At 41.5% G+C, this 14,512-nt stretch overlaps 1 protein-coding gene across 1 annotated transcript in view; it reads right to left on the bottom strand.

Annotated features, from left to right (window-relative positions):
- Window positions 1-3,257: 3,257 nt before the first annotated feature.
- CAMKMT (calmodulin-lysine N-methyltransferase) overlaps window positions 3,258-14,512 on the bottom strand; it is a 406,998-nt gene continuing 395,743 nt past the window's right edge. Inside the window, exons 10-11 of the mRNA XM_011978214.1 lie at window positions 9,211-9,342; window positions 3,258-3,807 (exon numbers count right to left, since the gene is read on the bottom strand). Coding sequence (XP_011833604.1) covers window positions 3,730-3,807; window positions 9,211-9,342 — 210 coding nt within the window. The 3' untranslated portion in view covers window positions 3,258-3,729. The remainder of the gene's footprint in view (window positions 3,808-9,210; window positions 9,343-14,512) is intronic.

The following is a 14,512-nucleotide window of genomic DNA, read 5'->3' as shown; positions in this document are numbered from 1 at the left end:
TTAAAAGTCACGGTATGATCTGTTTTATCTATTAAAAAATGTATTAATTGAAAAGTCAGGGGGACAAAAAAGGCAAAATACAGACTCCAAATGCACAGACTTTCAGGGCAGAGAACACTGTGAGCATTTAGCCACAGCCTGGAAGGTAAGCTCTCTGGGTAAAATGAAATCTGAGAATTAAAAGTGGCATTTCAGGCTTAATGGTGTGATAAACACTAACAGGCTCCTTCCTAATTTGGAAATAGTCCACTCAGGAAAACATATTTACCCTGCCTAAAATCAGCCTGACTTTCAAATCCATTTTTTCTCTGTGGCATACACTCGACATAATTATGTTTCATACAGCCTGAACTCAGGGGATTTTGATCTGGGATGGGGATGTACCTGGAATCTGGGGGCTGGAGCCCACATCTCGGATCTAAATAGCTTAATGTTTCCTGTGAGTGTGTGTGTGTGTATATGTTTGTACATATACTTTGACTCTCTCCCCTATGTGGGCATTCTGCCCCACCCCCACAGAGTCCAGTGAAAGGTTCTTGCTGGACAATGTGAATGAATTGTCTGGCATAGATTGGAAACAAGTCAAATGCTGACTAAGCACAAAGACAAAAATCCATGGAAGCTGGGTTCCTATTAAAAAACAAAAACCACCTAACCCTCATGAGAAGGTATGTCCCACTTTGGTAGTGGAGAGATGGGAAAAAACACCACCACCTCCTGCCTCTGGTATTAAAACCAGGTTCTTCAGCTGTCAAAAGCAGTTAACTAGTTTAGGACAGACACCTGGCTGTTGAAATAGGGCTCCGGAGGGCAACTAATCCTTCCATTCACTCAGTTAACTGCTGGATCCCCCAATTTGATTCAACAGGTATGCAGTGGTAAATTCAGCCCATACTGAAGCCAAAGGGAAAATCAGCAAGGGGCGGGCAGCTCTTCTCTGAAAACACCCGAGGAACTAGCCAGAAAAGCTTTTATGGCCCTGACAAGTTTTCTGCTGAATACTGAGCACCTAAATTACCCTTCCCTAATGGAACTTACATTTTCATGCTCAGTCAAAAAGCCAACAAAATACACAATTTATACAAAATAGCATCAACCTCTTAGGTAGTCTTTTCTAGCACTTTTATCCCAATTCACAGCATATGTCTTGCTATAAAGTAAAATGTATTTCTTATAACCAACTTGTATGTAGCTATTCATCTCACACATTAGAACTGACCATCGGCAATATTAGAAACATTTGTTCATCCAACCAAATCTACTTAGTATGACAAAGGAAAATCATGAGTTTTATCAGAAGATAAAGGTACACAAAGAAGAGAAATATCATTATTCTTAGGATTTCCTAAGCAGACAGGCTTCCTTTCGGAAACAAACACATGCATAATTATATAGGCAATTATGGAATGGGCCATTTCAATTGCAATTGACACAGAGAAATATAAAGTTCAAAAGAAATGTAAATGGATAAACTTTTAAAGCTGGTCTATTTCACTTTTCAATATCGGCATTGCATTGAACTTTGGGAAAATAAAAACTGTAAAATTATTCCATAATATAGAACATTTCTTACAAACTTTCAAAGAACCTGGTCTAGAGATATTTCCAGGTGAGGATCCCATGAAGAACAGATCTATGAAACCCTTTACATCGTATAGGAGATTCTCTAGGTTTCAATTACATAATAAGTGAATTTCCTTACTAGGTATCTCTTGGTAGCAACAGTTCAATTCTGAAACACTGTTCTCAGATATTAAAAAAAAAATGCATTCCGAGTTTATTTTTTAAAATATAGTATCTCCCAGAGACATAAACACTGGATTTCTCCACCCACAACACACAAATGCAAATTGAATTCTTGCCAATTCGTGTATTTTCTTCAGAGAAAAAGAAAATATTCTCATAATCCTGCTGTTCCATATTTAAAAAGAAAAAAGAATAGACCATCTTAGGTGCTACTTCAGGGATGCGTTTTCTTTGTCTGGCAGGTTTAGTTGCAGGTTTTACAGAGGAAATATTTTTGCTGTATTTTCACCAGTATAAATGGAATGGCTTGTGTTGCCTTTTAAAACATGCCAAATTCTAATTTTTAAACAAGAAAATATGAAGCCAGTGTGCAACCTATACAGTCGCCAAAGGAGAGCTGCCACTAGCTGAACTACTCAGCTAAATGGCTGGTTTGCATTGCCCTGGTCTTTATCTAGCACTGAGAATAGACTGCTGTTTTATCCAAAGAGGAATAAATTGCTGTTATTGTGATGTTAGCCCATCACTTGGCATTGCAATTCAAGTTTTTGTGAGAAAGAAATGTATGATCTAACTGCGACTTGACCTATGCCTTCTGAGATCCATCTAGGTGCTCTAATGGAGCAGAAAAAGTGGTGAATACAAGGACATGCAAACTGATGGTGAAAAATTTGTTTGATGATAGAAGTGAGCAGAGAAGACATTTGAGAGTCGCTGCTTTTATGACAGCTAAGTTTGTTTAACATGCAAAAGGATGGACCCCCAGTCTCTCACCTATCACTTTAATTGTATCACACTGAATACATGTTTTTGCCTCTTCTAAAGATATGAGGATATATAGCTAACCTACTAATGACATTACTGCTAAAGTGGGCACAGATGATTCCTTACAGATAAACATCTGAATTTCCACAAAAGGCATTAGAGCATCTCATGGATGCACTAGGCAAGGATAAGCTTGGGTTCCCTGCAGAAAAGTCATTCTCTCTTAATCCTAGGTAGCACCTATTAAATGTTTACCATACACTTGAATCACAGCATATAACAATATATACTTACTTTAAATAAGATAATTGTGTGATTGAGTTTTTAAAAAACTCCCCCTGGTTGCAATCTAGTTTATCAACCATTTATTCAAAATTTCTCTGGGAAGGACCTATTTTGAAAGAGGCCTGGAGAACAGCAGCAGTCAGATTTAAGCCCTGATAAAGGCTCACTTTTCATTCATAGTCAGAGCCTAAATGTGCTCTTCTTGTACCTAAACAGATAATAAGCACTCAGCACACTCCCCCTCCTTGACACAGCACACTGAGACTAATCACACATAATTGGGGAGGAGGAGCAGAGGGCTGGCCACGCTATTGTGTCCAGAGGACAAACGGTCAGTTTATGAGGCTTTGGGCTGATGTAGTCATTTCTTATACATCTATAGGGAAAAAAAAAATACTGTTTAAAAGGAAAAAAAGGAGAGACAGGGATAGAGAATGGGATGGCAGATTTAATACAATTAATTGGAGGGAGATAAAACGATATGCTTTATTTTTTTAACCAGGAAAGAATCATGATATTTGCTGGGTTTACTGATTAAAAACTACCACCACCAAAACAGAACAAAGACCCCCCCCAAAAAAAAAATTTAAGGAGGGATGGGTATTATCAAAAGAAATTCTCTCTCAATTAGAGGGAAAAATAGGTCGTTCACCAGTCAAATTCAAGTCACAGATAGGCAGTTTATACATATTTAAAGACAAACAAAGGTTTAGGGCAGGAAGAGCAACAAGCAGAGTGTAAAAAGAGGCAGGGAGGGAGCTGGAGAGGGCAGCTGGGGAATAACGTGGGTGAGGACAGGTGGAGGCCATAGCCCACACGTGAAATGCTGCAAAGGGGGCAGGCAGGCGATTATACCCATTACAGATTGCTGTTTTTGTAAAAATATTCCCTGTGCACTTGATATTTTTCTTCGTCTTTGAGAAGCTTAATCTTCTATCCGTGTTTGGTTAAAAGAAGCAGAAGCGGGTAATGAAGGTTTTCTTCATATATGTCCGGGTTTTCCTTTTTCAACTGAAAACAATAATGGGAAGAAAAAAGGTAAGGGGACTCCAATTAGGGATCTTTACCAGTCATTATTCATGTTGAGTATCATGACTTTTACACCAAAATATATAGTTCTGGAAAAATAAATCACAGAAAAGCAACTCAAAGTTGTTCTCAGTGGCACTAGTGTCACAATTCTATACATTAATATGGGGATTGTTTTTGGTGGGGGTGGGTAGGGCGTTCTTTCATAAATACCCCAGCTGCATTTTGACCTCTATAAACTGTGAGGCACTTAACTGAAGGCAGAGCTGGGGCTCATTCATCGTCACCTGAGTGGTCATTTGACACAGAAGTTTCTGCTCTCTGTACCCTCTGCCTCTGACCAATGCCACACTATTCAGGCAGGTGGGCATTTCACATCACTGCCTGGAGTCTGTGGCAACATCTGGGCACAGGCAAAGGCTTGTGGGGCCCAAGACGCTGCAAAGGCTCTCCAGGTGCTTCTTAGGGGTTTTAACATTAATAATAAGTCACTCAAAAATTCTTTTCTCTGAGGAGAACATATTCCAACAATTAGACTAGTGACATTCCTGTCGCTACTGCGCAGGGAGGTTCTGAGGAGCTTTCTGTGATTTTAAAATCCAGTCAGGTTTCTCACGTCTAAAGTACACTTTTTCTTCATTCAGCTGGAATAGTTTTAAAGTTATATTTACATTTATCCTAGCAACTAATAATTTGCTATTTATAAAGACAAAATTAATATTTTTGAAGTTGGAATTCATGAGCCAATTATTAACTCCTTTTTAGATTATAATAATAAAAAATATTTCTTTTAATTATACATGGAGCCAATTCCTTTATTGTTTAAATTAGTCAAACACCACCCACCCCACCCACCCTAAAGCAAAATGAATGGCCTCAACATCACACTCTCCCAGGGTGGTCCCTCTGGGGCATGTTAACTTGAATCTTTTCGAAGTGCACGTTCCTTCTGAATCATATTCCCAAACCGTGACATGGACAGACTGTCACTATTAAGGACGGGAGTCATGAGCCCACTTCCCCTTTTCCGCTGGGGAACGTAAAGCTAATTCAGCCTTTACTTTCTAATCCACTCTCCCAAGAACTGACGGGGGTACAGTCACTGAGGTGACTTCATTCTGTTTTCTTAGATGGAGTTTGTTCTGTGTACAGATGATTTGTTGTCTATTTAGAAAGATTCTTGTGGATTTTTGCTGCTACCAAAGTAGTGAGAGTGTTAAGCCTAAACACAGGTCCTCCAACCTTACTATTTAGTCTAATTTTAGAAAATGCCGAGAAAATGGCTTCACCAACTTCCCCGTCCATACCCACTGACCGGGACTTCCCAACTGTACATACCTTTGTTGCCAGTTGCCCTAGTGATAGAGGGAGCCCATTGAAGTATTTTATAGAGGGAAGAGAGGGCCAAGCTAGCTCAATTCTTTCCTCAGGGATTGGGGATAAGGGAAAGTTGATTACTCAGTGGCAGTCAGCTGACCTACTCACTCACAATGCACTAATATACAGAGACTCAAATGAGCTCTTTATAAAGTCCCTGAGGTAATATGTGGGATAAATAATTCTTCTGTAAATATGGGTTAGAAATCACTTTTAACTTGGATTCTGTGCTGACCTCTGGAGGCCAAAGCAGAGGCTTCGTTGCTGAAAGGGGCCAGGGGCCAGCCGCGTCTTGCCTGTGAGACCTTTCCACAATGGGGAAGAGCTGACAACCCTCAAAGGCAACACTATAACCCAGCCCCGGATCATTTCGGAATCAAGCAAGTCTGTTACGTGAGGGTACTTGAGCACACACAAAGCGCTTAGCCAATACTTGCTTCGATGGGGGAATGTTATGAGCTTTAAGAATAATTCCATTTACCCAGGCTGTACTTCCTTGCCCAATTAATAATTACAATTTTAACAAATATCAAAAGGCACCTTGAAAGAAAATGAACAAAAAGCAAATCATGAATAAAACAATTTTTCAATTTCATGGGTTAAAACAGGGTCTTTGAGGACTAAACTAAATTATATAGCTGCTATTAGTAGCATTATGCTTTACTTCATAATTGGATGTAACACGCTCAGCCTTACTACGGCGTGAACAGCAGCAGCAGGAGTGGAGTTCAGACTGTTTACCCTTTACAGTATCCACAATTATCAACAGCACACCACACAGATTAGAAGCACCAGCCACTTGTAATGTGGCATTTTGAATAGATAAGGAGAAGTGCAATATGGCCGTGTTTTTAACACAATGTACTGACTTCACAGCCCAGCCCAAGCCTATTTTCAGAGCAATGTACAAAAATACAGAAAAACACTTCAGGGTGGTTTTGCGAAAGTTTAAAAAAAAAAAAAAACCACGGCATGTAAAATTATATTTCAAAGAACATTTGCATGAATGAGAGTATTTTTACCAACTAGTGTCAAGCCAGCTGTAATCTCGAAGTCACATCTCTACCTTACAAAACGATTTGCTATCTAACTATCCGAAAGGTTTTGAACCACACTATGAGGGCAATGAATTTCATTCTCAGCCCTGAGGAGACCAAAAGGCTGGGGAGGAGAGGGAAGTGTTTTATTTTTCTCCCCTTGCAAGGATGGACTGAAAAGCAATATTTTTAAAACATACTACACCTTTGGCTGCCTGGTTCCTGAGCGCACTGGCTGCATGGTGTGGGCACAGTTTAACAAAAGCACTGGCAGAAAAGTGCAGAATGGCACCGTTTTGATTACAGGCTTGCTTTTTAACGGAAATAAAATTTCACAGTTAACAATGAGAGGTGAAAAGTTTAAGAGGCAAAGCTGTTCCTCCTGATCACTGACTGTTAATCAGCTTCATGGGTGGTTGCCTAAATCTGTAGATTTTTTTTTTTTTTTAACCTTGCACTACTGCCAAGTAACTAATTTTTTCCCCTGTTGTAAGAGGAGGAGTGAAAAACTCGGCTTCGAAGGCAGCTGTGTATGAGTGACGCGAGGCACTAATGCAGAGGGCAAAATTAAAATTCATGAATCTCTTCACGACCATTTGTGTAACAAGATTAAGACGGGACAGCGGAAAAGAGCGGCATTATCAGGCGTCTTACAGTCCTCCAGCTGGTTACGCTCTATTCCAACACAGTAGGGCTAAGAGGATAACACGCAGCCTGAAGGAAAACGCCGCTCCTCCATTGGGGAGCAGCGCGTCCCAGGGACGAGGGGGCTTTGGCCAGAGATGGAGAGGAAGAAAGCTGATTGCCGCTCAAGATGGAAAACTTTTAAGCCCTGGCTATTAGCACGCGGCCAACAAAAGCCGCCAGGGTGGAGGCTCCCGGCGGCCGCGTCCCGGAGCCCCGGGCGGGCGGGCAAGGCTGGAGTGGGCAGGGGTGCTGCCTTGGGCCTCCGCCTTCGCGCCCTGCTGCAGGGCACGGGGCTGGGCGAGGAGCAGCGACGCTGCCCGCTCCCTCCAGCGTGGCCCGCGGCTCACTGCTCCAGCCTCTGGGCGAGCTCCTTCTCCTGCAAAGGAGCACAACTGCACGTGCCAGCCCGGTCAGCACACAGTATCCCTGCTGTTGAAGCAGGCACAGGAGGGACCAGAGGCATTCTTTTGCTGGAAGCAGAATACCACACCAGCTGAAACCGCTCTCGTTATTAAAAAAATATATATCTTGGGCACCCGTTTATACCTTTTATCCAGGATATGCCACCTCTGCAGAATATTCTCCAAGGGTTCTACACTCTCCCCACCCCCAACAATGAAGAGAACTATTTCTTAGACCGATGTACCAATGTCAGCAAACTGTGAATTTGACTTTTCAGCAATTATGACCAGATGTATGTGCTTCGCTTAGCAGGGGTAGTGTACAACGTTGGAAATAAAAAGAGGAGGTGTGCTGGCCACCAGGCGCTAACACTCTAAAGTTCTAGACAAAGGAGAGATGGGCGTGCCTGGCATGTCCCAACACTTCTCAGATCTTTCAGGGAGGAGACAGAGGGTATCAGGCACAATGCTGGACATCTTTGCTGGTGGAGAAACCCACGCCTTTGCTCTCCTGAGCTGTCACTGGGAAACTAAAAGCATTTGTTGTTCTAGGGGGAAAGTGAATGGCACGACATTGAAGCAGCTGTCAGCTGATCCTTGTAGTTCCAGCCCGACCCTGGAGAGAAAGCCACATTATTCCTTTGGGTGGAGGAATCCAGGGAGCCAGGAGGGACCCTTTTCCTACCAGGTAAAGCCCCGCTTTTTTTAGGGGGAGGGGTTGAAAAGGGGAAAACATCATTCTAGGCCGCTAAGACTGAATCACATACCGTTCTGTTTTTATTTTCTGATTGTGAGCAACGGGCCTGACTCCACCAGTGAGAGGACGTGATTTAACTCTTTCAGTTCACAAAGCACCATTTTTCCCCAGAGACTAAATGGAACCTTAAAGATTCAAATAAATAAGTTCATTTCCAGAAAGTGAGAATTTCTTTCTCTTGCTTGGAAGATCAGATTAATTTTGCATATATTTTTCCAAAAGCCAACACACTTCTACATTATATTATAGTCCTGGGCAATAAAGGATGCTGTTCACATTGTCCCAGGAGAAAATTAAGGTCAGGCCTTTATTTTTCTGCAGTTACAACTTGTGAAATCATGACAAGTTAAAGTCTCTTGCCAAGGTCAGACTAGCTCAGTGAAGGGAGATATCCGTAAGGCACAAAATTACTGAAATAATACATATTATACTAGTCACTATGACATGTATTAGCAAATGTGAGAATCCTAAAAAGTTTTCAGTGAAATACTCGCCTCTCAGTGTCCTATATTGCTCTATACCTATAAATAATAAAAAGGCTGATAACATTGCTTTATGTAAGCAGGCTTAGAAATCACTCTCAGATAAGTGCTTTTGACCTAAATCTTGTAGCGCCTCGATCTGACATATAACCCCACAACTGTGAAATTCTGTATGAGATTTAACAGTCTCAAACTGCCAACTGACCCAGCTATAAAGCAAACAGAGATAAAGATTTACAGTCCAACATGATACAATTAGACATTCACCTTCTATTTATTTCAGTACGGCTAAGCATTTAACCTACTTAAAAGCTGAAGGTTTTTCATTAAAATATAAATGCATGTTTATCATTCATTCTATGTCACCTCCCCTTGCATCCTACAAATTAGTCTATTATGAATGAAAAGATTAGTTTGTTTCAGAGAAAGGAGTAAACAGGAACGGTTTCTGTAAAATCCTTCTAGACATGCAAAGATAAAAGATGGCTTTACCACACAAAATAATCAGATACAAATAGCTGTTCAGAAGCAACACACCTAAGGAGTACTTTAATCAAATATTTAGGTTACCTGCCAAAAAGACCATGATCTCTTCAAAATGCAATGCGGATTAAAGTGTTATCTAACACAAGCAGAAAACTAACCTTGGAGTGGAAGTTTGAAATGTGTTCATCATAATTTTCATGTCTTTGGATAGAGAAACCAGCTTTTTCAGCTAGATTGCAAAACTGGTTTAAAGTATTCCCTCGGCGTGGGGCAAATACCATCGCTTTCCCCTAGAACAGTAAAAAGGAAATTCACACATTTTAAAACTGGAAGGTAACCAAACATAACAGACATTGGTCAAAGCATTTAATGTACTGCCGTCAAGTAGAAAAACTCGATTGTTCTTGAGATGTCTACGCAGGATGGGCATTCACAATGAGAAAAATTTCCAGGAGAGATATATATCAAATAAGAAAAAAAAAAAATAGATTTCACATCCAAATGGCCAGTTGCTGTGTTTTATCTTTTTCAAATAATGCTTATAAAAAACAAAATGTGGTTGAAAGCCGGTGTTCCGAACAATATGCATTGTCTCAGGTCCAATGGGTTAAGCCATTGACTAGATTTTAGAATAACTGGTCCAGGGCAATGCCACTCACCTTGTGACTCCTTAGCACATGCCAACACTTCCCCAACACAGTCCCGGGGCATGTGACAACAGATGCTTACATCTGCTAGTTTATTGTGCCCTGAAAATTCAGTACCAAGAAATCCTTCATAGAGACAAGTAACCATAATTTCTCTTGGAGAGTTTTCACATTTCAGTCCTGCCCCTAGCCTTTTCTGTGACCACGCTGTCAGAGAGAGGCTCCAGGATCTTGGTTTCCAACTTTATTGAATCCTTCATAATGGTCATCACTATAGCAAAGCAGTTCCTCATAGTATTCACATGATTGCTTTTCAAAGAAAGTGGTATAATGAGGGTAAACAGGCTTTTCTAAATAATCCACACAATCTTATGTGATTGTTGCAGTGGGGAGAATGGGAGGACCTGAATAAAGTATGTACTGGATTTCAGAAGACCATCTGACATGAAACTTCACAATGACCATTTGCTAACTATTGGACACACGTGGATTTTTCCTCCCTCTCAGATGTGTACAGAATGGCCAAACTTCAGAATATTCTTTCTTTTTCTTTTTTTGTAAATAAAGATGGCTATATGCTTCTGTTACTCTCAAGGTTACACTTCACCTCTGTGAAATGCCTCTTTAGGTTTTGAGGGAATCATGAAAATATATCTGAGTTTCTTATGAAAGGTGGTTTATCATTCACACCAGCCAGCCATTTCTTGAGCACCTGGTAGTCAGACACTGGGCATTCATATAAATATCCTCTTCTTTAGTCTTTAAGCCACCCTATGTTGTAGGTATAGTGTAGTCAGACACTGGGCTAGGCATTCATATAAACATCATCTCGTTTAGACTTTTTTTTTGGAGACAGAGTCCCACTCTGTCACCCAGGCTGGAGTGCAGTGGCGTGATCTTGGCTCACTGGAACCTCTGCCTCCTGGGTTCAAGTGATTCTCTTGCCTCAGCCTCCTGAGTAGCTGGAATTACAGGCACAGTCCACCACGCCTGGCTAATTTTTTTTTTTTTTGTATTTTTAGTAGAGATGGGGTTTCGCCATGTTGGCCAGGCTGGTGTCGAACTCCTGACCTCAGGTGGTCTGCCCACCTCGGCCTCCCAAAGTGCTGGGATTACAGGTGTGAGCCACCACACCCAACCCTCCTTTAGTCTTTAAACCACCCTGTGTTGTAGGTATTATCAACTCTGTCAGTGAATGATCAGAAGCCCCAGCACCAATGCTCTCTCCACTAATTACATGTCTCCTTATTAGTAACAGTGATGACAATGATAATGATAGCTACCACTGTGCTAGGTGCTTCACAAGTCCTCCCTTTAATCCCCTCAACGATCTGCTCAACAACCCTGTACAGTAGACATTGCATTTTACAGATGACTTAACATGCAGTGAAGGGTTTGAAGAATATAAGGAGGAACTGTGGCAGAAAGGACTTTGGATTTAAGGGGAGTCTCCACCATTAAACAGCTGTGTCACCTTAGGACAATCTGAAAATCATCATAGAACTTTTGAGTTAGAGGGAACCTTGGAGATAATGTAGTCCAATCTCTCCATTTTGTAGATAAGAACCTTAACCCATCCTCGCTGATCCACTGAGTTTTCTCATCCATCAAATGGGAAGAACAAAGCCTGCCCTGCCATTTTCCCCCCAACAAATTGTGAGGATCAAATGCAGAATGTGAAAATAATCAGAAAGATTATACTGATGTAAGATTAGAAAGCTCTACACCACCTAACAGTGCTCTAAAAATTCTATCAATCCTCTCTCCCTCTCCCCTTCACCCTCACTTACCTGTAAGAAAATATGCGGCTACACTGTCCTGGGCATCAAGTGTGTTTTTATACTGTGTTTACATCGGCCTGTACACACGCAGGCACATAATTATAGCAGCACCAATCATGCCACTACACTTAAGGTTCTGTCAGCTTTTACAATATTAATTGCTATTTTCAGGCAGTTTTCAAACTTAGCAGCAAAAATTCATTTTTATGTGAAACTAGATATAATACACGGTCTCAGCAGGACAGCAGAAGTCTCCATTAGAAAAAAAAAACGACAACAACAGGGAATGCTGGTAGGTCATTTTAGTCATTTCTAAGAGCTGGTTGCCATTCTGGATTTTTGAATAATGGAAGCTGTTTTATTTAAAAGTCACCTGCAAAAAATTGTCTCACAGTAACACCTGAAGAGTCGGTTTTTAACAGCTATTGTCTAAGCTGCATATCATCATGTTCACAAGGCTACAGGGTTCTAGGTTGGGCTGATCCTTGCATTGACAAAGCAATGCATCTCCACATGCCTTGGTTGGGGTGAGCTGTAAGGGACAGCAGCTAAGCATGTGACAGCACTCTCTGCCTAAACATCTCTTTCTTCCTTCAGCTCTCAGTTTGCCTGTCCTTCCCTAACCACCCTGTCCAGAACGCAGCCCCTGTCCCATCACTCTCCAGTCCCTCGCTGGGCTTCATTTTTGTTCTTAGCACTTATCACCAGGGACACACACTGTACCCTTGTTTGTTATTGCCCTGTCTTCTCTGGCTGGAATGCATACTCCATGACAACAGGATCTTCTAATGTTTTATTCACTACATTTTCTCAGTGCCTAGCACATAGTAAGCACTCAGTCAATAGTTGATGAGACACTGAACTAAATCCAGAAGTTGAGTAATCTAAAAAATCTGAGATTTTGGGAATTCAAAAGCCATGTTCTATTGCTTATTCATTTGAAAAGATTTTCCCAAGAAGCTTTTACAGAGTCAGCTGCTATGATGGGGTTTTAGAGAGCAGCATTCTGTGCACAACACTGTACCCACGAGAAAGAGAAAGACTGGGCAGTAGTTTTAATCTCTAACTACTCGGGAGTTTGTTTTCTTTTTCAGTTCATTGAATACAGACACCTTTAAGATGTGGACTAATAGTTAGGATGGAAAATAGTCCATCATCCATTCATTCACTGAGCCGTGCCAGCATCTCCCCCTCCCCATAATGAATGGTTTTAGAAGACCCCAGTATCCCCAGGGGAGAGAACACGTCACAGGTGGAACAGTACAGAGGAATATGCTTTACAATTTCAGCTGCACAAATCAAAACAAGAAAAGGAATATGGATTTCAAATTAGCCCATCACTTTAGAAAAATTATTTTCAATTTGCCAAAGCACAACTTTCTAAGCATTCCATTGCAGAATTATTTTAAACTCAGAATGAATACTCAATTGAATGTAACACTTTGACTGATGAGCAGAAATTTCAGAGAATTCATTTATTCCTGGAGAGAAGAGGGAGAAGTTCCACTAAACAACAGTGATACTGTTTACCTTGTGAGCTCAGTTGTTCTTATTTTGCTAGACTAATCTATACTTATATATTAAAGGGATTGTACTTCTGGAAAAAAATCGGTATGCTGCAGATTTATTTTAAAAGGAATATGCTGTGCCAACAAAATGCATTAGGGGAGGGAGACCAAGGCAGAGGAAGCACTATTCTCACATTTAGTTTATTCCTTTTTCATTTCCAGGCAACCAAACTAATAATACCAATTCCATGTTTAAGCGTATGGTTAGTTTCTATTTCTTTGTTGTCGTTTATAAAGACGAGGTCTTGTTATGCTGCCCAAGGCTGCTCTTGAACTCTTGGTCTCAAGCGATCCTCCCACCTTGGTCTCCCAAAGTGTTGGGATTACAGATGTGAGCCACTGTGTCCAGCCTATTTTCTATTTCTTTACCTAGTTTCTGAAATTCTGCCTTCACTTGCTTCCTCTCCTGGCATCTCTCTCAGTCTCTCTCAGTCTCCTTTTGTAGCTTCTCTTCTCTGACCTGTCTTTTAATTGTCAGTGGTCCTCAGGGCTCTGCCTACTTTTTCATCATGTTCCATCTAATTCTAGGCAATTGTACTGATGTCCATGGCTTCAGCTATCACCTATACACCAATAACTCCTAAGTCTGTAACTATAGCTTTCACCACTGCCCAGGGCTCACACCTACATTTTCAAGTGCCTACTACATCTCTGCTTGTGGGTATTCTGAAAATACCTTTAATCTTTTTTGTCCAAAATAAAACTCAATATTCTTGACTGCTAACCCCTGCCCTTCCCAGGGCAGTACCCATCAAATGCAGCACACACATACACATACACTCAGATACGCAAGCTGAGTACCTCTTAGGTACCAAGCACTTCTGTATCTGTCACTTTCGAAATAAAGCTGGAAGCTTGGGAACCACAGCATTGCCCTTCGAGACCTCTCAGTGCCACATCCCCCTACTTGCATCACTGTCACTTGCTTCACTTGCTGCAGGTGGTTCTCAAACTCTGTTCTGCATTGCTTCAGGGGTGGCCTGGAGGGATGAGGAAGACCAAGACAGAGGAAGTACCAGTCTCACATTTAGTTTAAAGCTGTATCATTTTTATCTGTTTTGTAATTGGGGTGCTGGCTAAAAAGTTTTGACCAAAGCATTCTGCCATTTAAACAGGGTTTGAAAACCTTGACTTAGGTCCCACCTTCTTGGGACGGCAGGCAAAGCCCCGCGTGACCTACCCCATGCCTTTATCACAGCCTCATCTCCTGCCACTCCCTCATACGCATCTTGGGCTCTAGTCAGGCCAACCTCATCACAGCCCCCATCTGTTCCTTTATGTCTCCTGTGTGTTCAAACATGCACATGCTCCCCTGGGGTGGAGTGCCTCTCTCACCTCCAGTTCTTTGTCTGTCTGGTTAGTCTTCCTCATCCCTCAGCACCCAGGTTAGACTCCCTGCCCTTGTGATGCCTTTGCTGACTTCTCTGGCCTCCATACTGTGCCTTCTCCCCAGTGAGCCGCCTC

Source organism: Mandrillus leucophaeus, unplaced genomic scaffold (assembly GCF_000951045.1).
Source record: "Mandrillus leucophaeus isolate KB7577 unplaced genomic scaffold, Mleu.le_1.0 Scaffold190, whole genome shotgun sequence".
NCBI classification, from domain to species: domain Eukaryota; kingdom Metazoa; phylum Chordata; class Mammalia; order Primates; family Cercopithecidae; genus Mandrillus; species Mandrillus leucophaeus.
Note: the sequence above shows the minus strand (reverse complement) of the source record. Positions and strands in the feature narration are given on the sequence as shown.